Source organism: Ursus arctos, unplaced genomic scaffold (assembly GCF_023065955.2).
Source record: "Ursus arctos isolate Adak ecotype North America unplaced genomic scaffold, UrsArc2.0 scaffold_11, whole genome shotgun sequence".
Classification (NCBI taxonomy): Eukaryota; Metazoa; Chordata; class Mammalia; order Carnivora; family Ursidae; genus Ursus; species Ursus arctos.
The window spans coordinates 32,151,028-32,176,750 of record NW_026622775.1 but is presented as its reverse complement, the minus strand read 5'-3'; the positions used below and the strand labels follow the sequence as shown (position 1 = coordinate 32,176,750).

The 25,723-nt window shown below is 36.0% G+C and overlaps 1 protein-coding gene across 6 annotated transcripts in view; it reads left to right on the top strand.

Annotated features, from left to right (window-relative positions):
* Positions 1-25,723, top strand: part of INPP4B (inositol polyphosphate-4-phosphatase type II B) — a 738,855-nt gene that overhangs the window by 564,893 nt on the left and 148,239 nt on the right. For all 6 annotated transcript variants that reach the window (XM_057310095.1, XM_026499399.4, XM_057310094.1 and 3 more), the window contains 3 exons: positions 6,634-6,764; positions 7,148-7,252; positions 19,476-19,584. In XM_057310095.1, coding sequence (XP_057166078.1) covers positions 6,634-6,764; positions 7,148-7,252; positions 19,476-19,584 — 345 coding nt within the window. The remainder of the gene's footprint in view (positions 1-6,633; positions 6,765-7,147; positions 7,253-19,475; positions 19,585-25,723) is intronic.

Below are 25,723 nucleotides of genomic sequence, written 5' to 3'. Positions count from 1 at the left end.
CTCTAGTGAGAGTAAAGTAATGAATTCATAAAAGATGGCATGTGTTTAGGAGGGCAGTGGATTTTCCAGAAAGACATTTTTGCTATTATTGTTGTAAAGTTGCAATTGAAGGAGACGGCTTTTTAAAGCAGAAGCTGTTGTTGCTGTGAATAAATGAGAATGTTTATAGATGGGAAGGAGTATTTTTTTAAAAATATTTTTCTGTGGATTAAAAATGCATTTACACAGCCCATCTCTCTTGCCATTCACACCAAAGGTTTACTGAAGATGTGTATTTAACTACAACATCGATGCCAAGATTGCTGCGTAGAGAAATGTGGCAACATGCAGAGACTGGGCTCGCTCTCCGGGTCTTACAATACTGGACACCAGTATACACTTGAATGTATTTTAGAGAACATCAGTTCTCACGCACTGCACACCGAGTAGCCGTGCCGTTCTAACTAAAAGGTTCAGAAGTAAAAATATCAAATTATGACTCACCTTTTGTTCAAAGCTAACTTTAAAAGTACATGAAAGTTTGCAAGTGTAGTCTTAGAAGTCAGTAGCCCCACTCATTCCAAACCCCACTCATTTAGCTTATATGCATTAAACACCTTCAATAAACAAGGCCCTCTGGTTTTGTTGTGTTTTAGTTTAGTTTTGTGTGTGTGTGTGTGTTTGTGTGTTCCTTTGTTTTTGCACTGGGGAGTTGTATGAGTTGAGGAAAGAGTGGACATGGGGAGTATAGTCTAAAAGACTTTGCATTCTGGTGACTCTGAGACTAACAAGCTGTTTCATTCAGATGCTTCCATCTGTGACACAAGAGGTTTCAAATTATTCTCTGAACTTTCTTCCAACTGTAGCACTCTATGAGTTGGTAGTGGCTTTTTTTTTTTAACTATATCAAAAAAAGATATATTCTAAACTAGATATACCCTAGTCTAACAGGGTATTTGGAATAATCACAGTGGAAGAGCACATGTCGAGTGGCATATGTAGTCTTTCCACCTCTAACATATGTTAGCAAAACGACAAATAATAGGGGAAATCGGTAACATAAAACATACAGATACATACACAAGACCTTTATCACCAATGCCTAAAAATACTTGTGCTTTTTTGAACTCTATTTGTGATACATATATCATTAAGCCTTTTTGTCTAGTGCTTAACCAATCACTGATACATAACTGACAGTGGATGGTAAGAGGGTGTGCCATGCCTGGGGGAAACCCATCAACTATTTGGTGGCAGGCCAATTAAGTTGGATCCCTTCGAACTTGGAGAGGACAGCAATTTATCCTAAGTAGGTGAAGCGAAGTCTGAATATGTGCTTGCCTTTCCTGCTCACGGCGCCACTGCCCTCACCCGCATCTGACAGCTTGAGGAATGCCTGGTCCAGTGATACGGTGTCCCGCGTGACATCGTTCCTATCAGAGGACGCTTGTTATAACAAAGGAGCTGCAGCAGTGAGTTTACAATAACTGCATGCCCCACCAACCCAAAGCCACAAACCTGATACAATAGTGGAATAATATTAATCATGAAAGGCTCAGCCAAGGCACTACTTGAGGGGGACAATGCTTCAGGATTGGAGTACTGACCTCCGGGATGAAGAATGTGTGCTAAACCAACAGCCGATAGAAGATGTCATGCCTACCATAGGCAGAACACACAGCTCTGGGGAAAAGGGTGAGCCCTTTTTACAGTCAATCCCAATGCCCCACTAGTGGCTTTGTGCTTCCTCTCCCTACCACCTTAGACTTTGCCAGTTAGAATCCTGGTTCTTGAGGCATGGGGAGGGGTAGTTCTGTCCGTAACCCATAAAGAGGCCTACTCAACTGGAAGCTATGTTTGGTTCACACGTGATGTGGTTATCATGCATTTTTCACTACAGTGGACTAGCAAAGAGAGCAAGGGATACTGTACTTAACCCCGTGAGGAGTAGGGCTACTGCTTCATTATCTGAGGAAAGAGAACTACGTCTAATACTTAGATGTGCTCCATGCCCAGAAGTGAATGGGAAATTACAGCAGCTAAGATTCCATAAGAGCAAGGAAACCAAGGGTCTAATCACTTCGGATTAATGGCAGGGTCACCTCCCCTAGACCAGCTGAAGCACCAGTGGAACATGAGGAAAATCTAGAATGAGTGGTAGAGGAGATTGGTGAGCAACATCAACTAAGGCCCCGATGATCACTGGAATATTGGGTATTGTAACATGGTTCATGACCTCATTTGGGGGAATTGCATCTGGCCATCACTTTGAAGGATTATACTTGAACTCCCTTTCAGGGAAGATATGAGGATGCTGTTTTATATGTGATGTGGATATCAGGAAATGATGGAAGTGCAAACTCTGCAAGGGGTTACCTGTCCTGGGCCCAGGTAATGTACTTTCTATACTGGCTCCACCTTAAACTCTCCTCAGGTTTTGCCTCCTTGCTCAATGGAGAGCTCCAGATACTACCACCATTGTCACCTACGTCCCTAACACCGCCACCTGTATCAGCCTCCCTCAGGGTGAAGACCAGGTACTAACATGCCCCCAGTTGCATCTACCCTGGAAAGATGCAGAGTGCTTCTGCTACCTCTGACCAGATATAAGACAGTTGTGTCTCCACTGGGATATTGCTTCCCCGTTGGCCACCCACAAGAGACCACTGGAAGTGCAGAGGCGTTAATGTCCCATGGAATTAAGCTTTACCAATGAAATACTCTAGAAGGTGGTAAGGAACTGGCGTATAAATGGTGGTTCTTCCATCTAGTAAACTTTTCCAAGGAGCTTTAGTTCCATATAACTTATCTAGAGCTGTTTCCCATGACCAAGTAACCAGCCATGTTTTCTTGTGAAGATCTGCCCAAGTCAGTAACCTCCCACTTAATGTTTGCTTTCTCTTTGTCCTACAACACTTCCCTTCTTACCTCCTCCTTGCTGACCTGGGACTCCTTGATCTCAGTCTCCTTTCTAGAGAATCTGGCTTGAGCTACGAAGCAAGTTCTTCACTGTCAAGGTTTTGCTCACTGAGCAACAAATTAAAATATAGTATAAACAACCCTTGCCTTCTCAGCTGAAAAGTTTCCTGATTTGGGTACCCCCACGTATCTACTCTCTATCTTAATTTTAATGCATTGATGTAATTAATGTCTTTCATTCTCTTAAGCTTACAACCACTTTCTTACTATGTCCCATTTTGTTTTCTAACTTTTTCATTACTCTGTTCTGGTTTCTTACACCTTTATTCTATAGTTCCCCTGTATTTGAGGTTTTTTCAATGCAGTGAAACCTTATGTTGGTTGTTTTTCCCTTTCAGAACATGTAGCTGTTCAGTGCCATCGTTTAGAACAAATGAGCAGTGAATGCCAGGTTTCAGCTATATATTTCTATGTATAATTTTTGAAATATTGGAGGAGTGTAATAAATTTTATTTTATTTATTTATTTTTAAATATTTTATTTATTTTTTTGACAGGGAGAGACAGCCAGCGAGAGAGGGAACACAAGCAGGGGGAGTGGGAGAGGAAGAAGCAGGCTCCTAGTGGAGGAGCCTGATGTGGGGCTCGATCCCAGAGCACCGGGATCATGCCCTGAGCCGAAGGCAGACGCTTAACGACTGCGCCACCCAGGCGCCCCATGTAATAAATTTTAAACAGTAGATTATGGACTCCTTTCAGCTTATCTCAAGTTACTCCCCAAGAACACTAAACTTTTCTCACCACACTTTGCTGGGCTTCTTTTAGGGAAGGAGATGTACCCCATCCCAGTATCCTACAACCGTGGTCAGTGGCTTCACTCTCACCCCCTTTACTCCCTCACCACATCTCTTTTCATTATTCTTTCTGATAAGGATTCAGAAACAACGTAAGTTGTAGACCCATGGTGCACCTATTAGTATTAAATAAGAATACTTAACTAACATTTTCATTATAACTATATTGGAGGTAAAGCCTAAAACCTTGCATATTAAGTTGATATATCACACTTGGTATCTATCTCACTTCTGACCTAATTGCCAGATTCTTCTACACTTGGCTATCTCAAGCTTTTGGAATTATTTGTTTGTGTTGGTTATTGTTTTGTCCTGAATTTGAATACTCTACCATCGGAGTGCACACGGAGAACTTGACTCCAGAGTTGTCCAATGTCCTCCGTGTCTCAGCTTGGGTCATGAACTTCCTTTACTCTCATTGTCTATTAATGAATCATGTCTTTTCCCATGAATGTTGTGTGATGGAAGCTAATCTATGGAAGAGTTAAGAATGAGATTAATGTTCACACAAATTGTAAAACCTCGGATAAAAGATGCAGCAGCACTATACCACATCCCCACTGAAACAAAACAAAGGCAGCTACAAACATTTGAAAGCAAGTCACATTTTTGCACACCATCCATTATTCTTGCATTTAACAGGATGTTAAAGATTCTACATCTTCTGAATTTATTAGCTTGGTATTTAGCATATTTCACAGCCAAAATAGCAAAGAAGGTTCATTATTGCTAGTTAAATTAGCCTCATGAAAATGTTGTTGGTAAAAGGTTACAGAAATGAATAAGAGATCTAACCAAGCAGCATATTAGACCATTTGTCATTATAATTTAAAAAGGCATTCTGATGATTTGAATTAACTTGGCTAAAGGGTAGAGAATTAGATAAAAGGTAATAATTAAAACCTAAATGGCATGATTAGCTCTTCCTTTTGATAAAGAAAAGACAAAACATGCATACCACATTTACTTAATTTGTCTTCTTCAGAGAAACTGAGGCCAATAAATCATACCTGATTATACAATTTATGGGCTTTTAAGAAATTTTACAGCAGGATGCCTGGGTGGCTCAGTTGGTTAAGCATCTGCCTTACGCTCAGGTCGTGATCCCAGAATCCTGGGATCCAGTCCTACATCTGTATCCTTGCTCAGCAGGGAGTCTGCTTCTCCTGCCTGCCACTCACCCTGCTTGTGCTCTCTCTCTGAGAAATAAATAAATAAAATCTTTAAAAAAATTTTTTACAGCTATATTATGTATAAACTGGGTTACTTGAATATCTTGTGATTCCTTCAGACATAGTCAGAAAGCCCTTCCCACTTTATTTTTTTCCACATTATTTTATTTTGGATTTCTGAAGTCTAGAATTTAGCTATTTTTCTATTGAGTTTTTAGTGTTGCTTTTTTAACTTAATGTCATTTATATATATATTTATATATATATAAATATATATATAAAGGATAGTTAAGTTTTTGTCATCTTTGTGAAGTTTTTATCAGGGAGAACATTTATTTCACTTGCATTTTTTTTTACCTCTTTGACATACAGAACCTTAACGTTTGTGTGAGCTAAGCTATTCGTATCTTCCTTTGTGTTAAAATTATTTTTTTAATTTTATTTTAATTCCAGTGTAGTTGACATACAGTGTTATATTAATTTTTGATGTACAATATAGTTCAACAATTCCATATATTACTCAGTGCTCATAAAGATAAGTGTACTCTTAATCCCCTTTACCTATTTCACCCATCTCTCCCCCTACTCACCTCCCCTTTGGTAACGGCTGTTTGTTCTCCATAGTTAAGAGTCTGTCTATTGGTTTGTCTCTTTTTGTTTTGTTTCTTAAGTTCCACATATGAGTGAAATCATATGGTATTTGTCTTTCTGTGACTGGTTTATTTCACTTACCATTATACTCTGTAGATCCATTCATGTTATTGAAAATGGCAAGATTTCATTATTTTTATGATTGAATAATAATTCCATTATATATAAATATATGTATATGTGTATATATACCACTTCTTTAGCCATTCATCTATTGATAGTCACGTGGGCTGCTTCTGTAATTTGGCTATTGTAAATAACACTGCAATAAACATAGGGGTGCAGATATCCTTTTGAATTAGTGTTTTGTATTCTTTGGATAAATACCCAGTAGTGCAATTATTGGATCATAAGGCAGTTCTATTTTTAACTTTTTGAGGAAACTCTGTACTGTCTTCCACAGTATCTGTACCGTTTTGCATTTCCACCAACAGTGCAGGAGGGTTCCTTTTTCTCCACATGCTCGCCACCGCCTGTTGTTTCTTGTCTTTTTTATTTTAGCCATTCTGACAGGTGTGAGGTGACATCTCATTGTGGTTTTGATTTGCATTTCCCTGATGATGAGTGATGTTGAGCATCTTTTCACGTGTCTGTTGGCCATCTGTATGTCTTCTTTGGAGAAATGTCTATACATGTCTTCTGCCCATTTTTTAGTTGGATTATTTGGTTTTTTGGGTGTTGAGTTGTATTAAGTCTTTATATATTTAGAATACCAACCCTCCACTGGATACATCATTTACAAATATCTTCTCCCATTCCGTAAGTTGCCTTTCAGTTTTGTTGGTTGTTTCCTTTGCTGTGCTGAAGCTTCTTTATTTTGATGTTATCCCAATAGTTTATTTTTGCTTTTGTTTCTCTTGTGCCAGGAGACATATCCTGAAAGATATTGTTATGGCTGATGTAGGAGAATAATTTTTTTTTTTTAAATAAGTGCATAGAGCTTTCCTGAAATGGATGGTGAATCCATTTCTTAATAGTTCGGCAACGTTTATTAGGTGTTCCTTGTCTGTGGACTTAAGATCAAAATAATTATTTTCTCCTCTTTTGTATTTTTAACAGAAACCAGGAGCTAAAAGAACTTGGTGAGCTTTCTCCACACTGGGACAATCTACGGAAAAATGTCCTTACTCACTGTGATCAAATGGTGAATATGTACCAAGATATTCTGACAGAGCTTAGCAAGGAAACAGGTGTGAAAGCAATAACGTTTTTACATATTCAAACTGAATGGCATTTCATGTATGTTAGGTGAAAACAATAATACACATTGTTGTTATGGATGTAGAGGAGCCAGAATAAAATTTAAAAAAACTTTTTATTTCTCATTCTACCATCGTGGCATGATAGACCAGGAAGAAACAAGTTGCACTATTTTACCTGATGGTATTATTAAAAGAATAACTGAGAATTTTTTAAATTGAATTTCTGTAAAGAAAAGCAGCTTATACATATATTTTTTCTTTCTGAAATCCTTGTAACATTTTTCCATGTCAGACATACTTTTCAACATACATGCACACACGCACATTTATTAATCATTTACTATTAATGTTCAATTTTTTTTTCTGCCTAGGGTCCTCTTTCAAATCAAGCAGCAGCAAAGGAGAGAAAACATTAGAATTTGTTCCAGTAAATCTACATCTGCAAAGAATGCACGTACACAGCCCTCACTTGAAAGGTAGTGTATATAATATTCTTTTTTAAGTGGGCAAATTCTGTTAGTACGTACTTTTTAAAAAAGCTTGACTATTGGCAGGATTTAAAATTTTAGAATTATGTAAAGGTGAAGATGAAAGAATTGAAGGTGATAATGACTCTAAATGCTACAAAAGGGACTAAAGTATTTTTGTTGCTGTGTTTCTGAACAATGCTTTAAAAATGTGGCACCTGAATTGAGTTACAGGTGAATATGCAAAATAAGGGTAAACTTCCTTAAGTAGTATCAGTGATGGCTGATAACCATAATAGTGTTTGAATTAGGAAAAAAAAGGAAAAACAAGACTTGTTCATTTTGTGCTTACCTTGAAAAATCAAAGCCCAAAGATGGACTCATAGGCCATTTTTCTGACTTAGTGGTGACTATCAACCATTACCCCCTTCTCTATGAGAAGGGAATTTATCAAAAAAAAAAAGGTGGTAGAGTATTTTACTGTACTTAGATGTGAAAACATTTTTCAAGGGAAAGTGTATAGATTTCTTATAAACATACTTCAGTAAGATTTACAGTGAATATCATATTATATTCCTTGTCATTCTAGGTAAGTCCTTGCTATTTCTTAGTAAAATATATTTTAAAATACTCTTCTCATCTCCCTTTTCCTTTAACTTATTGCAACATCAATTTTTGTGCATAAGTAAGCTGACTATCTGCCTCTATTCACATACAGCAGAAGTCCCATATTATGCTTTTTGTCCCACATTGTTGTTAACAAAGCTCTTCACCTCTCTTCCCTCTTAAAAGTCTCTCTTTAATGATAAATGCAATGGTCATCCTACTAGTACCCAGCTTCCTAGGGTGCTAAAAGTTACTTTAGATCATTCAGTCCCCCATGATGAGTGTATGGGTATGCAAACATACACAGATACAGCTAAAGACATGCTAACACCCTATTTTGTAGCCATTGTCACAATATAGAGGTTCTAGGTTTTAAAAAGTTAAAATCTGTGTTCTTTTAGAACCATCTGAAGTTTTACAGCCAGAAAAATTAACCATTTTTCTGAGTTTGTGCATACGGTTGTGTATCTACAACCAGCTAATGTGCAAGTTTAAGTGTAGTTATGTCATTCTGATGTATAATTTTAATACCTTTAGTAACCCTTATCAACTATCTGAAATTTTAACCTGGAGCCTTTTCACCAAAAATTATGTCAATGAAAGAACTGAAATAAAAATGAGATGGATTGGCCCAAAGCATTTAGGAAATCTTCCTCGATGACTGAGTATCTGTCATTAGTTTGAACATAACATCTAATGGTTTTTAAAATCATCAAAACCGAAGTATCAACAAATAATAAAGAAGCTAAAGTAGTTAAAAGCGATCTGACAACCCATAAGTTTTTTTTTCTAATGACCAATATGAAATGACTTTAATGATAGAATAAAAAGTTTATATATTTTGGAGTGAAACAGAATTTCAGCTTTACCACTTTTTATATATGACCTTAATTCTGTTATTTAATCTTTCTAAGCAAGTTGTTGTCTTCCCAATTAAGTGAATTTGAATATGTAAAACACCTAGAATGAATAATAGCCATTATGATATAGGTAGCATTTGCCATCACTGGAACAAAATGGATCTTTCAATTTTATCAGGTTTGTTAAAAGGAGAAACGTGATCAGTTAAGAGCCTATTAAGGGACAATGAAATCTTGAAACAAGAAGTACCCAGATTTAGAGAAAAGATGATTTAGAAAGGCATTTTGGAAAAATTATCATATGCAAGTACTTAATGACTGATAGACTGAAGAAATGAGAGAAGGCTAACTTCAGGACAGCCATGGATGGATAGCAGTATCATCAAACCAGATGGCTTGTTGGGGCCAAACTGATATGAATGTATACTTAAATATGCATTCAAGTATTTGGCAAAGATCCTAAAATACTTCCGTCAAACAAAGAAAAATTATTTTCTAAGTGACATCTCATTGTACTTATTTCTTGAAAACAAAACAAAAGCAGACCTGTAAGGTCTGTAAAGACCATATTTCCAAGTAAGGTCATATTCTAGGATGTCTTTCTTGGGGAGCATAAGTCAACCCATAATAACAAGATATATAAAGGAATTTCTTCTTTGTGATGACAAATATCAAGTAGTATAGAAAAAAGCAAAATTTTGATGTTACAGAACTAAGGTACAACTCTTAAGCTAGAGGATTTTTGACATAGCAGTTTTCAGAAAGACTTCTTTTTGAAGACCTACAGGAGAAAATGTGGGAAAAGACTAGATATTTTAATGGCCAAGAATTAATGCAAAGGTATTGAATTTTACTGTATACTGATTTTTTTTCCCAAGGCTACTCATGTAAGTTTTATATATAGATATAGATATAGATATAGATATAGATATAGATATAGATATAGATATAGATAGATATGTGTGTGTATATATATGTACATATATATGTGTGTGTATACATAAATATGTATGTTGTATGTATATATAATTTTATATACATCATATATATGTGGTATACATATCATATATGTAATATTGAATATTAAGCTTATGTATTTTTAAATATTTATGATTATATAATAAGTTTAAAATTTATTATTTGAGATTGGAAGTCAGATAAAAATACGTGCTTATAGACTAGATCACCAACTACATGTTTGAATAGAAATTAAAAACTTGACTGAATTGGGCTCCTGCCACTCACTTCTTAGACATTGATCAAGTTCATAACTTTTCTGAGCACTGGTTTTCTTATTTGCAAAATAAAATGGTTAACAGTTGTAGATGGCAGTCAGTCAAATTTCTACTTATTCTATAACATGTATTCAGCACATTAAATGAATTGCAGTTAAATTTATTTAAGATCCGTGGTTACTGATTTGAATGTTTAGCTGAATTACAGACAACATTTTGCAAGGTAATGATGCAAGTAAAATTGGCCAAGCCTTGGTATTTCACTGCTGAGTTATTTGGATGTAGTCTAGATTTATTTTCATTCTTACCATTAGTAAATTACATCAATCTGCATTTGATTAATATGCCTGCTATATTTGGAGAGGCAGCTTTGCAAACAATACCAGGCAGATGCACCAAATACAAGGCTAATGTCTAGCTCTAGAAAAAAGTAACTAAGCAGAACTAATGTTGTCATGTCTCATACTGACAAATGAAATAACCTCCATTTAATGTCAGATGCCCCCAGACCCATTAAGTTAATTTTTCACCCTTATTCATTACTTAAATTAAGTGCAACAAATACAATCCCAATAGAGATCTTAGACAGCAGTGACAATAACAAAGACAAAACCCTGAATTTATGAACAAAGTTTTCCACCTCAATAAATTTTATTTTCATAGAAAGTCAGTTATGAATATTATAAAATATGGATTCTTATATTATTCTATGTTTAAGTTATTTTATTTTATGTTATAGATATATAATAGCATATTATAATATGTAACAAAGAGAGACAGAGAAAGAAAGAGGAAAGAAAGAAAGAAAGAAAGAAAGAAAGAAAGAAAGAAAGAAAGAAAGAAAGAAAGAGAGGAAAGAAAAGAAAGAAAAAATGGACTATAGTCTATCATAAAGCTATAGTTGGAATCAGGTACAATGTAAGCCAGAATTTACTGTGTAAGTATGGATGAGTCATCTAACCTCTCTGCCCCTTAGTTTTCTAATCTCCAAACTGAGGGAAGGAGCAAATGAGGATCTATTTAGAACTCCCTGATTTCTGTACCTTGAGTTTGGGTATATCGGCTCATCAATGAAGTATAGTTACGTTTCAATACGTTGCCAAATTGTTTGGACTCTTTTGAAATAGATTTCCCTTAAAATTCCTTATTGTTTTGTGATTCATGTCAAAGTCATTTTGTGGGTCATTTTGAAGTCAGGGATTATGCTTAAGTTGTTCTTTGAAATGAGATCAGCATGTCTGCACTTTTTTTTTTCTTCATTAGCACTATTTTTATAGTTGTAGGAATTTTAAAAAGATCTTCTGGGAAAAAAATAGACTTATTATCTCATATCTATTATTAAGTGGCTTTTTAAAGGCTATGAGGCAGCCCTATTATTAAATTTCAAACCAACCTAGTATCTTTAGCTTGATATGAGATTCAACAACTTGAATTCCACTTCCCCATTATGCTGTGTATGATGTCATTTTCACAAAGCCTAGGACAATTTTGAGATATAAACTATCAAAGAAAGAAGACACAGATTATATTAAGAAAGAAAAAAAAGGACCTCTGATTTTTTTTTTGCTCACATTTTCTGTAAAATAAATGTCCACCTAGATTTTTATTATTGTTTCTTAGTATCAAAAATCTGAAAGCTTTTATTCTATACAGTTAAGGGCTATTCATAATAATAATTACTAAATAATTGGCCATGGGGGATTGAACTCCATCTCCAGCTCTTTCTCCCTCCCAGGCGGCTAGATAGAGAGGAGGCATAGAAAATTCCAACCCTCTAATCACCTGGCTGGATTCACGGGCAACCAGGCCCTGTCCTTAGATGAGGGTCGAAAGTCACTTCATTAACATAAGAAAAGACATCTTTAAAATTCTCAACACTTAGGAAATTGCAAGGATTTTAGGACCGCTGTGCCAGAAAAGGTAACAAAGAGCAAATATATTTATTTCCTATTATTATTAACCAACAAAAATTCAACTGAGTAATTTAAAAGTTCAAATTGGCTTTATTGAATGATTCATGAATCAGGCAGCATCCCGCCTAACAAATGAAAGAGAGCTCTATAGAGCCGCAAAAAAGGAAAGGTTTTTAAAGGTAGGAAGTGGAAAAAAAGAAATTATTGGCAAAGGAATCTGTTGTTTTAGGCAAAGTCATCCTCCTGAGGGGAATGGAAGGGGTCTTCCAGTAAATTTCCTAGTGCTGACCAAGAAACTCCACATTGACTGGTTAAAGGTTACACTCCGGGGAGACTAAAGTGCGGTTAGGTCAGGTGCTAAGTAAGCCTGGATTTGCTGATGTGGGTCCTTTGACACAAGTGACTACTTTGAGCCTCTGGCTTTCTTTTTTTTACATTGTAAATCACAATATCACAGTTATCAATGTTTAAAAATTAACACTTCAAAGCAACTTTCTGAAGATCTCAAATGAATGAAGGTGAAGGTTTTATAAGCCTAAATTCTTTGAACCTCTACAAAATATGCACTTAAAGATCCCTGCTTTCTGAGGAGTTGTTCTAATCAGGGTAGATAGAATCAAAAAGCACAGAGAAAAGTGAGAGAGGCAAGAGAGACCTTATTTGCTCTTTCAACATTCAGACATCAACTCTACTCATTGTCTCTACAGAGAAAGCCTTTTGATATTAATGGAATATCAAGGTTGGCTTGTGAGGTGGGGAAATGGGAGAAATGGCTTCTGGAATATCGATATTGTATTCAGTTCTGCCAGCTGTGCTGAAACACAACATTGCTACTTTTTACTTGCCTATTTGAAATGTATTCTATGAAGTTCAAAAGTAAAGAATATTTGGAAAACTCTTCTGTGTTTTAGTTACTGGTACCTTCACCCTTGAGAACATATAACTATGTTAGGAAATTGGCTCCCTTTCTCTTATTTTTTTTCAAATCCTGATTGTTGTGCTAATTGTTATGTAAGTTTTCCCTAGAATTTCATATTCCCAATCTGCTTTATTGTTAACTTTCTTTTGGTATCTTGTTTAAAGTGATAGTGAATGGTAAATAAAATGATAGAAATGATAATTTAATGAAATAATGTGGGTTTGTTGTTAATATAGATAGATAAATAGATAGATACAGGTGTGTGTGTGTGTGTGTGTGTGTACAAGTTAGTATGCATATACATGTATATACTTCCTACCTCTGGCACTGAAAAAATTGAAAGCAGTAACAATAAGCATAACTAACCCCACTATTTGATTTCTTTAAAAAAAAAGATTTTATCTATTTATTTATTTGAGAGAGAGAGCAGGAGCATGGGAAAGGGCAGAGGGACAAGCAGACTCCTCACTGAGCACTGAGTCCAATGCCCAGCTCAATCTCAGGGTCCTGAGATCATGACCTGTGCTGAAGTCAGATACTTATCTGGGTGAAGCCACCCAGACGCCCCCAGTATTTGATTTCTTGACACCATTCTCCAGTAAAAAGAGCTAGGGTTCTTTGGAAAACTGGTTGATTCTAGAGCTGAGGCAAGGAAAATATAAGATGAGTCTACAGTATCTGGTGGCTCTAGAAAGTAAGAAGGTGCTGAAGAAACATACAACGATGATGACAACAATTGGGGGGGGTGACATATATAAATAGCACAAGCTCCAACTGAAGGAGTCCCCAGTGGACAAAGCTAGAACAACTTGAACATAAAGATAGTGTTAGATCACAAACCAAGGGACGAAACACCCATGAGCCCATATTAATGTTAAATAACTGAGGGGCACCTGGGTGGCTCAGTCGGTTAAGTGGCCAGCTCTTGATTTCAGCTCAGGTCATGATCTTGGGCTCCTGGGTTCAAGCCCCATGTGGGGCTCCACACTCAGCAGGGAGTCTGCTTGAGGATTTTCTCTCCCTTTCCCTTTGCCTCTCCCCCTACTCATACGCTCTCTCTCTCTCCATCTCTCAAATGAATAAATAAATCTTAATAAATAAATAAATAAATAAATAAATAAATTAATTAATTAATTAAATAAAGGAGAATGGAAATGGAAAATCACCATCCAACCACAGCAGTAATAATTGCCACAGGCAAGATTTATCAATAGATGCTAAAATTAGTGGGTGCAAGTCTAAAAAGAAACAGGATATTGCATTGTCTTAAAATATGTCTCTCTAAATATTTAGTAACTTTACGGTGGAGGATCAACTGTAGGAGTGGCAGTCATCACTTTGACTAATGCATCAAGGTTAACATCAAATAATATATATCAACTTAACATACTCCCTTTTATAACAGACTGAGAAGGGCATATAGCCTCCATAGGATCCTACTCAGTAGTGCAGAACTTCAGTCTAATTATGAGAAAACATAAGACAAACCCAAATTGAAAGACACTCTACAAAATAACTGACCAGTAATCTTCAAAAGGGTCAAGGTCAAAAATGAATGACTAAGAAACTGTCATAGATTGGAGGAGAATACCTGACAGCTATATGAAATGTAGAATTCTGTACTGGATCCTGAAAGAGCAAAGGATGTTAGTGGAAAGACCGATCCTAACACATTATCTACTTTATTTAATGGTGTAATACAAGATTCATTTCTTAGTTTTGATAATCTATGATTATGTAAGATATTAACATAGGAAGCATGAGTGAAGGGTATACAGAAGTCTGTCCTAATTTTGCAGCAACTCTGGAAATCCAAAATTATCTAAAAAATTTCAAAAGTATTTAAACAATAAATATGTTTTTGTATTTTAACAAAAGTTATATATATTCAGCTATATAACGTGATATTTTGCTATACATACCTAGTGGATGATTACTATATCTAAGCTAATTAACATATTCATCTCCTCACAGATGGTTTTTTGCTTTTTTTTTCTGAATTCAAATTTTATAGAAACATTGACAGCAATTTAGTCATAAACTTTTTTTATTGTGTTAAGAATATCTAACGTAAGATCTAACCTCTTAACAAAATGTTAAGTGTACAATACCTTATTGTTGACTGTAGGTACAATGTTGTATATCAGTTATCTAGAGCTATTTATCTTGCTTGACTGAAGCTCTATACCATTTGATTAGTAACTTTGCTTTTCCTTCTTCTCCAGCCCTTGGTAAGCAGGATTCCACTTTTCGTTTCTATTTATTTGGTACTTACTTAATTCTAGGTACCTCACACAAGTACAGTCATGCATTATTTGTCTTTCTGTGGCTTATTTCACTTAATACCCTCAGGGATTATCCAGACTGTCACATAATACAGAAGTTTCTTCTCTTTTAAATCTGGATAGTATCCCATTGTACATATACAGCACATTTTCTTTATCCATTCATCCGCTAATGGACATTTAGGTTGTTTCCACATCTTGCCTATTATGAATAAGGCTTACATGAACATAGAGGTGCTCATATCTCTCTGAGATCCTGATTTCAGTTCTTTTGTATAAATACCCAGAACTGGGATTGCTGAACCATGGTAGTTATATTTTTAATTATTTTAGGAACCTTTGTGATATTTCCCATAGCATCTGCACCATTTGCATTTCCTAACAGTGTGCAAAGATTCCAGTTTGTCCACGTCATGGCTAACACTCACTGTCTTTTGCTTTTTTTATAATAACCATTTTTACAGGTGTGAGATGGCATCTCATTGTAGTTTTGATTTGCATTTTCCTGATGATTAATAACCTTTAACATTTTTTCATATACCTGTTGGCCATTTGTATGTCTTCTTGGGCAAAATGTCTATTCAAGCCTTTAGCCCATTTTTTAGTCAGGTTATTAGTTTTACTATGGAGTTGTAGGAGTTTATTATATATTTTGGAGATTAACTTCTCATTAGATATGGTTTGCCAATATTTTCTCTCTTCTATATGTTGCCTTTTTAGTCTATTGTTTCCTTACCTATGCAGAAGCTTTTTAGCTTGATGTAGTCCTGTTTGTTTTTGTTCCTTATGCTTTTAGTGTCATATCTACAAAATCACTGTAAAGACCAATTATCATAAAACTTTTCCTCTACGTTTTTTTCTAGGAGTTTTACACTTTTAGGTCTTATGTCTATGTCTTTAATCCATTTTGAGTTGACTTTTGTGCATGCTATAGGACAAGGGTCTAATTTCATTCTTTTGCATGTGAATAATCATATATTCTCTTTGTTCTTTTATAGAATATGGATGGATATGTATTCAGCCCCATCCTATCTATCTATCTATAAAACCAGGAAATAGATATAGATATAGGTATATCAGATTCCAATATGCTTTTTCTGGGTAGTGTATATAATTTTTGTTTATTTCTTCAGTTAAGAATAATAATACCTTATATGTTCTATAAAGACATATAATACAAACTGAATTGAGCCTCAGAATATTTGTTTATTTATTGACATTTATTGAACACCTACAACATGGATGATGTTGAGACATTTGAATGTTCTTCTGTTAATATTTGAAATATATGTGGAGGGGTATAAGTATCGAAGCCTGTGTTTTGGGCCGAGTGACTGAATGGCCATCCATATGGGACGGTGATGTACTGCACGGCGCTATGGATGCAGGGAGGCTAAGACTGAAGTGGCGGTAGTAATCCTGACAAGAAATGAGGAAGATCAGAATTAAGATAAGGGTAATCAACAGTGATAAGAAAGAATAAAATTTGATAGTAGAGTTGTTAGAACTGATCAGATACAATGTTGAGGGAAAGAAAGAAATTGAAAATGATCTTGATATCTTGAGAATTTTGTGGGAAGACTTAAAGGGATGTCGTGTTTGTATTGGTCATGGGGATCCGGGGAGGGAGAGCAGGTGGAACCAGTTAGAATGAGAAAAGCTTAATAGCTGATTGAAAATCAGAAATGTTCAGAAGGCATTAGGAATTGGATTATTTAATGTGTGGAAAGGGTCAAAACTAGCCAGAGATAGAGATTTTGTGGCTTTGGTAAAAATATAGTGTTAAAACTCTGAAAGGGATGAGCTCATAAACAGAAAATAGAGTGGAAACAAGTAAAAGTCAGAACTTTGGATATAAAAGAACTTGTTTATAACTTTGAAAGTTCTTTTTTATAGTTGGATACAAGAAACACACACACATTTAGATTTAGATTAGATTTAGATTTAGATTTAAAAAGAATCAACTCTTTATTATGAAGAATGGACAATATTTGAGCAACTCTCTTCCTTAACTTGCTGCTTCCAAGTTTCATGGTTCCTTCATAGATGACTAGAATTCCCCCCAGCAGAGTGGATGAACAAAGAGAAAATTTCTGCTCCTAGAAAGTAGCTTTGGAAAATGCTGTAGGTGAATTGAAGAGACAGATTCATGAGGAAGCTAGTGCAACTGAAGTTTGGGGCTCTTTCTGTGTATGGACCTCTTACGAAATCCTGCACGGGGCCTGAGCAACTTGTTTGTGGTCAGGTGTTTTGCAAATTTTACAAAAATAAGCTTTTAACCTCCATCAGTTAAGACTGTTCTTTCTAATCTGATTTCCCCTTCCCTCATCATTCCCCTCTTGCTAGGTGGTGTTGGAGAGGCCACAAACTTTTTTGAATCCAGTGATAGTCTACAGGCAATTAAAAAAAAAATTCAGTTAGGAATGCATTTAGCTGGGGCTTAGTGGGACATATGTATACGTTTTTAGTCACTTCTGTGTCTTGTTTGTGTGGTTGGTCCCCAGGGTTCAGCAGAAATGCAGCATATTTTTGGCACCGTCACTGGTGATTTTCTTTTTGCATTTACTTTAGATTAACACAGGAACTGATTCTATTCAGAAGACTGAGCCTCAGTATTACTTTCCTTTTCAGACCGAAAAGTGCATTTTCATGGTAAATAAGCATAACTTAAAATATCATCTTTCTTTGCTTCGCTTGGTAGGATTACTTCCTATAGGGAAAATAATCATAGGTAATAGTGAATGCTCACCATTTTAACTACTTTCAAGTTCATTATCTACCTGAGGAAACTGAGACATAGAGAGGTTACGTAACTTCCCTAATGCTGCACAGCTTGTAAGTGGCAGAGCTGGGATCCAGAGTGAGGGACTCAGGCTCCAGTCACGAATTTAAACCCCTGGCTCTCCATCCCTGGATTAGAAGTCGGAAGACTGTGGTTGTAAGGTCTTTGGGACTTTAGGCAAAGCAGGTCATTTCTCAAGGTTCTCAGAGTCCTCATCAGACAAAGAAGGTGGACTGGAATTTAGTGTTGGTAACTTTTGGGTCTTCACAGGACCATTTGAGAAAGCTGTGACCCTTTTCCTCGAAGTAGAACAGACATACTCATACAGTTTGCATATATTTATGGACTCCCCGAAACACTTTTCTTAAACCTAGATTAAAATCTCCTGGATGAAGAAGTCTTTAAATTTCATGTAAGTCTAATATTCTGCTTTATTAAGAAAAACTAACTTTTAGTTTATTAGTGACTTTTTAAAAGGGCAAGAGATTACCACCGTAACAATCTATTGAGTGGCTTTTCAGTAAGTGCCTTATTGGTGGGTTGGTTTGGGTTACATTCTGGTTTTTTGTTTTTGTTTTTGTTTTTGTTTTCTGTATTGTTCTGTTTTGTTTGTGTGACCTTGAGTTCTCTCAGTGCTGCTGAAGTCTTTCATTTGAAGACGTTTTTTATTAGGAAAAATATTTCAGGTACATTTGGATTGAATCAGTATAGAGAAGTTACGGTGTTTACCTGAAGCTAATAAAATAATTTATGTTTTCCCTGTAAATGAGAACTGAAAAACAACCAGTGTCAATACCAAAATCAATTTGAAAAGGATCTACTATGAAATTAGGTTTCTCAAATAAAATGTAGTTTAACAAGAGATGTTCACTCTGTCTTCCTTCTTATGGGGATACTTTTCATTAGAAGGTAAAAATGATGCTGTGTTTTGAAGCCATAAACTTAATATGTATCAAACTTGATGGCTTTCAGGATCAAAGGATTGAGTTTCAATTTAAATGTATGGATTTTTTATTAAAAAAAACAAAGTATCTTGGTGAAAAATATATCTAGAGACATTTCATGTATTCTTTCTATGTCATCTAAGAAAATTGCAAAAGTATGCATTCAAAACTGGGTTATGTTTAGTATACACAGACAGGAAACTACTCTGTATAGATTTTTAAAAAATGCACTAGTACTGTTCTGCCCTTGAGCCAAAATGAATTAATATTTTGGTTCTTTTCTCTGTAAACTTTCTCTGTAAAGATTGTTCATTATTGTTGAGTTTCAATATGATCACAAATTAAATGATGCAAAACTCAATAAAGGAATATACACAAAAGACCAATTAACATGTTATCTCAGTAAGTATATAAAAGAATGAGGGAACATACTGTTCCACACAGTAGCATATAATTAAGATGTAGTCATAAATCAAAGAAATATTATAACTTGCTTAGGTGCACAGGTGGCTTTTAGAAAGATTGATTAGCTCCTCTTGCCCCCTTGAGATGAGAGTTCATAGTTATTCCTGCAAAATTAAACAGAATAATTTCTCAAACTTCCCACAGTGTGTGTGCTTCAATGCAGATAGCGTGCTGGAGACAAATGTTTGCGAAGTGTTCATCTCCTTGTCCGTTCCTGTTCCAGATGCTCTCTACGATGTCATCACTGTGGGAGCCCCAGCTGCCCATTTTCAGGGATTTAAGAATGGTGGTCTTCGGAAACTACTCCATAGATTTGAAATGGAAAGAAGAAAGTAAGTGACGAAAAGATGCTTTAATGATATTATCTTCCCTTTGGGGAAGTTTGTTTATAGGTTAGGATGAAGAAGCTTGGTCCATCACAATGAATAGTTCTTGACATCTCCAACCTATTAAGTAACTTTAAGTTGTCAAATGTCCAAAAAAATACTTGAACAGAAATTAAATTAGAATAAAGGAAATGCCTGAGTGTATTGCTTATGGAGTAGCACTATGCTGGCAGAAAAATCTTCTGGAAACCATGCTACCAAAAAATCGATATATTCTAGTATCGACTATGGCTCATTCAATGGAATGGTATTCATGTGGAGATTTAGTTGAAAATGGTCTGTTTTAACTGTGAAGCCAAAGACACTTGGTGGAGAGCATGAGTCCTAATTTATGACTTAGACCCTACTAGTGATTTGTACTGTGGCCTAAGGCCAGGCACATAACTGCCTATCATTTGGTTGTGTCATTTGAAAACAAGACATCAGTATAGAACTTTATCTGTTAAATGGTGAGATTAAGAGAGAAATCTTGTATTCCTTAGGGACAAGGCATGATGAAAAAACCAAAGTATTATCACTGTCATTTATAATTTTTTATACTTTCTCAATTTTTTGTGTGTTCGGTTACTTTAAGATATTGCATCAGTAGTTTATCCCCCACGTACTGACCCCCACGTACTGAGCTTATCCTGTAATAAGCCTATACTCATGTAAACCATAAAGAGTGTTACTCAGATATGAAGGGTAACTTTCCTTTCCTTTTCAAGTCATTACTCTTCTTGGATTACGATCCCAAATTTTGAAAATTAGGAGACAATAGTTATTCTTAGTCATAGTTGGTTTAGTAATACTATTAGAAAATCTGAGTGGCAAAACTAGAATTTTTAAAAAAGTTTTATCACATAACACATTTGTTATTCAGTGTCCCAATATTCAGGAAGAAAGCATTAAAGTAAGTTAGAATTGGGGCGCCTGGGTGACTCAGCTGGTTGAACTTCTGATTCTCGATTTCAGCTCCGGTCATGATCTCAGGGTCCTGAGATGGAGCTCCGCCTCGGGCTCCATGCTCGGGGAGGAGTCCGCTTGAGATTCTCTCTCTCCCTCACCCTTTGCCTCTCCCCCTGCTGGTGCTGTCTCTCTAAAAACAAACAAACAAACAATCTTTAAAGCAAGTTAGAATTGAATAATTGATATACTGTTATATTAATATATAAACTAATAGTATATATATTTTTTCTTGTTTTAAGGAAATTGACTTTGGGGGTTGCCTGGGTGGCTCAGTCTAATAAGCTTTCGGCTCTTGATTTCAGCTCAGGTCCTGATCTCTAGGTTGTGAGATGAGCCTCACATTGCATTCCACACTGGGCCTGAGGCCTGCTTAAGATATTCTCTCTCTCTCTCTCTCTCTCTCTCTACCGCTCACTCTCCTCCCACTCACATGCTTGCTCTCTCACTCTCTCTTTCTCTCTCACTAAAAAAGCATGCAAGGAAAGAAGGAAGGAAGGAAAGACAAAGAAAGAAATTGACTTTGGTACAATACTATTGATTTAGATATAATCCTCATTCAGATTACTTCAGGTTTCAGTTTTGTGTTTGTTTAGTTGGTTGAAAAAGCATAGATCGAGTTCTATGATATTTTAACACAGGTGTAGATTCGAGTAACTATCATCAAAGTAATCATAAAGGACTATTCCATTACCACCAAGGAACTCTCTCAGGTGATCCCTTAATAGTCACACCTCCCCCAAACCCTTCTGCTGCAGAGAGTTATTCTGTTGCCTTATTATTTCTGTGGGGAGTAGAAACAGAATTGCAACCAGGGGCTCTGAGGGGAGAGGCACCTTCTATTTAATTCATGGAGGCTGGAAGTCAGTTACCACAGACCTCATGGAGAAAGGGTACCATCTCTTTGCTGAAACGGGAATGGGGGTGGAATACAGGTTTCTGTCCATGGGCTCAACCAAGGAGGGGCGTTTCTCACTGACCCCTTGCTGCACCATTATTTGAGTGGGAAGGCAACCTGCCATTTTTGTGATATCACCCCTAGAATAGACAAGTATGAGTAAAAGTTTTCTGTTCTGTTTGGCCACCCTTTACTAGTTGTTTGGCTTTTGTTTGATGCCATTTTAACCTGGTATTTTGCATTGCTGGGATATATGAAGCAAGGAAAAAAATACAAAAACAAAAACTATGGAACTCACTGTAATGTTATTCCTTAAGTCTCAAGCCACCTAGTCAATCTGCCTTCATTTTTGCACCTCTTAGATTCCTCTGATAAATGACTTACAGGTTTTATCTAGAGTGTTTTTTCTGATTAGAGGGGTGAAATAGATTGTGTTTACTCCATCTTGCCTGGAACTAGAAGTCTCTAAACTTGAGAATTCACTAATCTATTTGCTTTTCTCAATCAAATGTTAAGAGTTTTTAACACAGTTAAAAGACTGAAAACTGTCCATAGGGCACATAAAATCTAGTTGAGCATATGAAGAGTTGGCATGTGATGAGACATGGAACCTAACCCTGTCACTTACTAAAACACTGCTATATGCTACTATGAAAGAAAATGTTGAGCTGTGTGGTTAGGTTCTGAATAATATTTTTTTGAGTTTTAAATATCTCCATGAATATCAGAATTTTTACTATTCTTCACCTCTCACTGGGATGTTTATGTACACATAATCACACACAGACACACACACACACACACACACACACACACACACACACCGCTTTCTAGGATCAAATTTAAAATAAAAGAGAAAAGAGCATCCAATGCTTATAAACATTGATTTGCTTTAGATTTTTCCTATGTGTTATATATCCCACTGTATTACTAATGACTTTATTGATAAAATGCAATGAAGTTTTTTCATTAAAAAAAACAATTTGGTGTGGATCTCAAAGTACTCCATAGGGCAGAGATGTAGGGCAAGTATGACTTGCTGGGGCACTACGCAGATGAGCGTGGTTTCAGCCAGTCCGTCAAGTTAAGAGGTGATCTAAACAAAGACTTCCAGCCTAAAGTGACATCGTCGAGCCTTACATCGAAAACCGGGGATGTACTGTATGGTGACTAACATAATATAATAAAAAATCATTATTAATTAAAAAAAAAAAAAAAAAAAAAAAAAAAAAAGTGACATCGTACTATGCAAATTACTTTTCTGCAGGCTTTTTCAACAACAAATATTGCATTTGTCAATCAAAAGCAATAACAGAGAAGTAAATATGACTATATGAAATGAGTAACTGAGACTAACACATTACTTACATTTGGCAGTGCAGAAAAGCACGTTAAGCGAAGGAATTTTCGTCACCTCTGTCTTTCGATACTTCCCCAAAAGATAGCCAGATATTTTAGGCCACTTTTTTAGGGGAACTTCCATAGCTGTTTTACTACTTCACATTCATTTATTTTCTTCTCAGCGACACTAATGAAATATTGCCATCTGAGAACACATGTAATTTATGTGTCTGTTCCTCAGGGATCTGTTTTTTGATGAATACACTGACCACATAATGAAAAGGGTTTTAGTGTAAGAAAGCCTTGCTTATAGGGTGCCTGGGAGGCTCAGTTGGTTAAACCTCTGACTCTTGATTTCAGCTCAGGTCATGATCACAAAGTCTTGGGATCAAGCCCCACACCAGGCTCTGCACTCTGAGCAGAATCTGCTTGTCCCTCTCCCTTTGCTTCTTCCCCCTCCCCCTGCTCATGTCCTCCCTCCCTCTCTCTCTCTCAAATAAATAAATAAAATCTTTTTAAAAAGCAAACCTTGCTTAGAGTATTCATATAATGTAATTTAGATCACATAAAAATGCATTTTAAAAGCTACAAGATAATTAATTCGGAAGAGTGATCTTTTTAAAGTACAAATGTCTGAGTATATTACTCCTCTGCTCAGAAACCTTCAGGGAGTCCACAGTCATCCACTGGGCATTCAAAACATCTGTGATCTCACTCCACCAACTTTTTACTTTCATCTCCACTTTCTCCTATAGTTGCTTCTTAAATGCTATACAAACTGTTTCCTTAATGGACCTCACACTTTTCCACCTCTTCTTCTTTCCTTACTCAGTTCCCTTTGGTAAGAAATTGTTCTGTTTTCATCTTCCCACTATTTTCTGTTTCTTCCTGTCAAAACCAAACACATAATCCTATTCAAGATTCCACGCATCATCCATCCTAATATTCTACCCTCTCCATTACGTCTTCCTGATTTCCCAAGTTGATTTCACTCTCTATCCTAGTATTTTATTTTTACTCTCCTTATAGCCTTATTGGATCAGAGTTCTAATATATTAGGTTTGTTCTCATCTGATACTTCTGAAACAGTTTGTGATTTCCTTGATGAAGAGATATCCTCTTGAAATTTGGGTCTTCTGGAGTACCCCACAGAATGTTTGGCATCAAATTCAGCAGGCATTGGAATTCACATATGAATCAGATACAGTCTCTGATTTAAAGTGCTGAAAACACCAGTGGGAGATCAAGTTTCACAAATAATAATAATACAATAAGATCAGTATTACATAAAGTAGAGTTTCTCAATCTTGACTGCATATTACAATTACCTTTGGAGCTTTAAAACATTTTATCTTTGCCAAGATATCACCCCAGACAAATTTAGTGAAAGTCATGGGAATGGAGCCCAGGTAGGGGTATGTTTTAAAAGCTTCCCAGGTAAGAATAATGTGTAGCTAGAGAGAGATGTGAGTGAATAGTGCTGGGAGAAGGCAGGAAGGGTGTGGAGAATAGAAACAGGAATAGTGACACAGATGAGTTGAACCTGAAAAATTTTCAATGTAGAATCTCAATTGGTATGTATCAGGAAGAAAGAAAATCTATGCAAAGTGATATTTTTCTTTCTTACAGATATATAAGTAATATCTGTTGATATAAGGAAGAAAAATATTGCAATTTGCTTACTGGAAATTTGTGTTTAAAGAATCCCAAACTCATTAATAGTTGCAAAACAAAACCAAAGATGGGAGTAAAGCTATAACAATTTCAATCTGAGAAAACGTGGGCCTCAGTAACATGTGAACAAATAAATTCAAGCATATTATAAGGGTTTTCATGCTGTAAGCATGAGATTTTTCTGAGACAAATACCTTAATTGCACATGTATTTTTCTAAAAGACCAAAATTAGGATGTTTGTAAGCCATGTGTTCAGTTGTTACATCAAACATCTATGTGTTCCTAGAGTCAGTGGTTGACCTGGAAGCTCTTTAAAGCTTGTGGATTCCTCCCTCAAAATAGGAGCAATTCTTTACGTTTGTTATTGCTGAAAAGAAAGGGGGAAGTTGCCACAACAACACATATTTTGCCTGCTTTGATCATTTCTGATTTCAGCAGGAATGTCAGACTCAGCCAGAACTTTGACTAAGTAGGATCATGACCTGAAAGCATAACCCTTTCCTTAAGATGGAAAAGCACCTCATGAAAACCAAGAGCCTGTATAAAGGAGAAAAAGTGCCGGAGAAGGACAATGTCAACTCTTGTTTGAGGCTATTAATTCCCTGTGATCTGCCTGTTCATTTGGAGTGAACTCAGAACTAACTCCCTACAAATGATCTAAAATCACATGCCTGCGGACATGTCCTGGTGTTCCCAGCCCTCCCCTCGTCTGTTCCAGTTAGGAATATAGTCAACATTTACTACCCCACAATTTCAAACAGAAAAAAGAAAAAGATCACTTGGAAAAAAATGAAATAAAATTTTTCTCACAGGAATATTGTAGGCTCTCCTTGAGCCTGCAACAACCTGAGTCTGTATTAGAATTTGGGGGAATTTTCTGAAGGAAAGTAGTTCATTAATACAAAGAGTTAAACAAACCAGTCTTACCTTTATGAGATCAATGGTTGTGTAATCATAGGACAAAAACTCTGAGGAAAATTTTCCTATTATAAGGAAAAATACAAGTAAATGTTTCCTCATTCTCTATTATAAATAGAAGACTTCTTGGATAAAAGGAAAAATATTGCTTTAGGGAACGAAGCTCTGTGTAGCCGACAGTGTAGCAGGCATTCAATAAGCCAGGAATGGGAACCGGATGCAAAACCTCATACCACTGCCTTTGATACATACATTCCTCTGATAGAATCACTAACCACGGCTTAATTCGGGAAGACAAAACATAAATT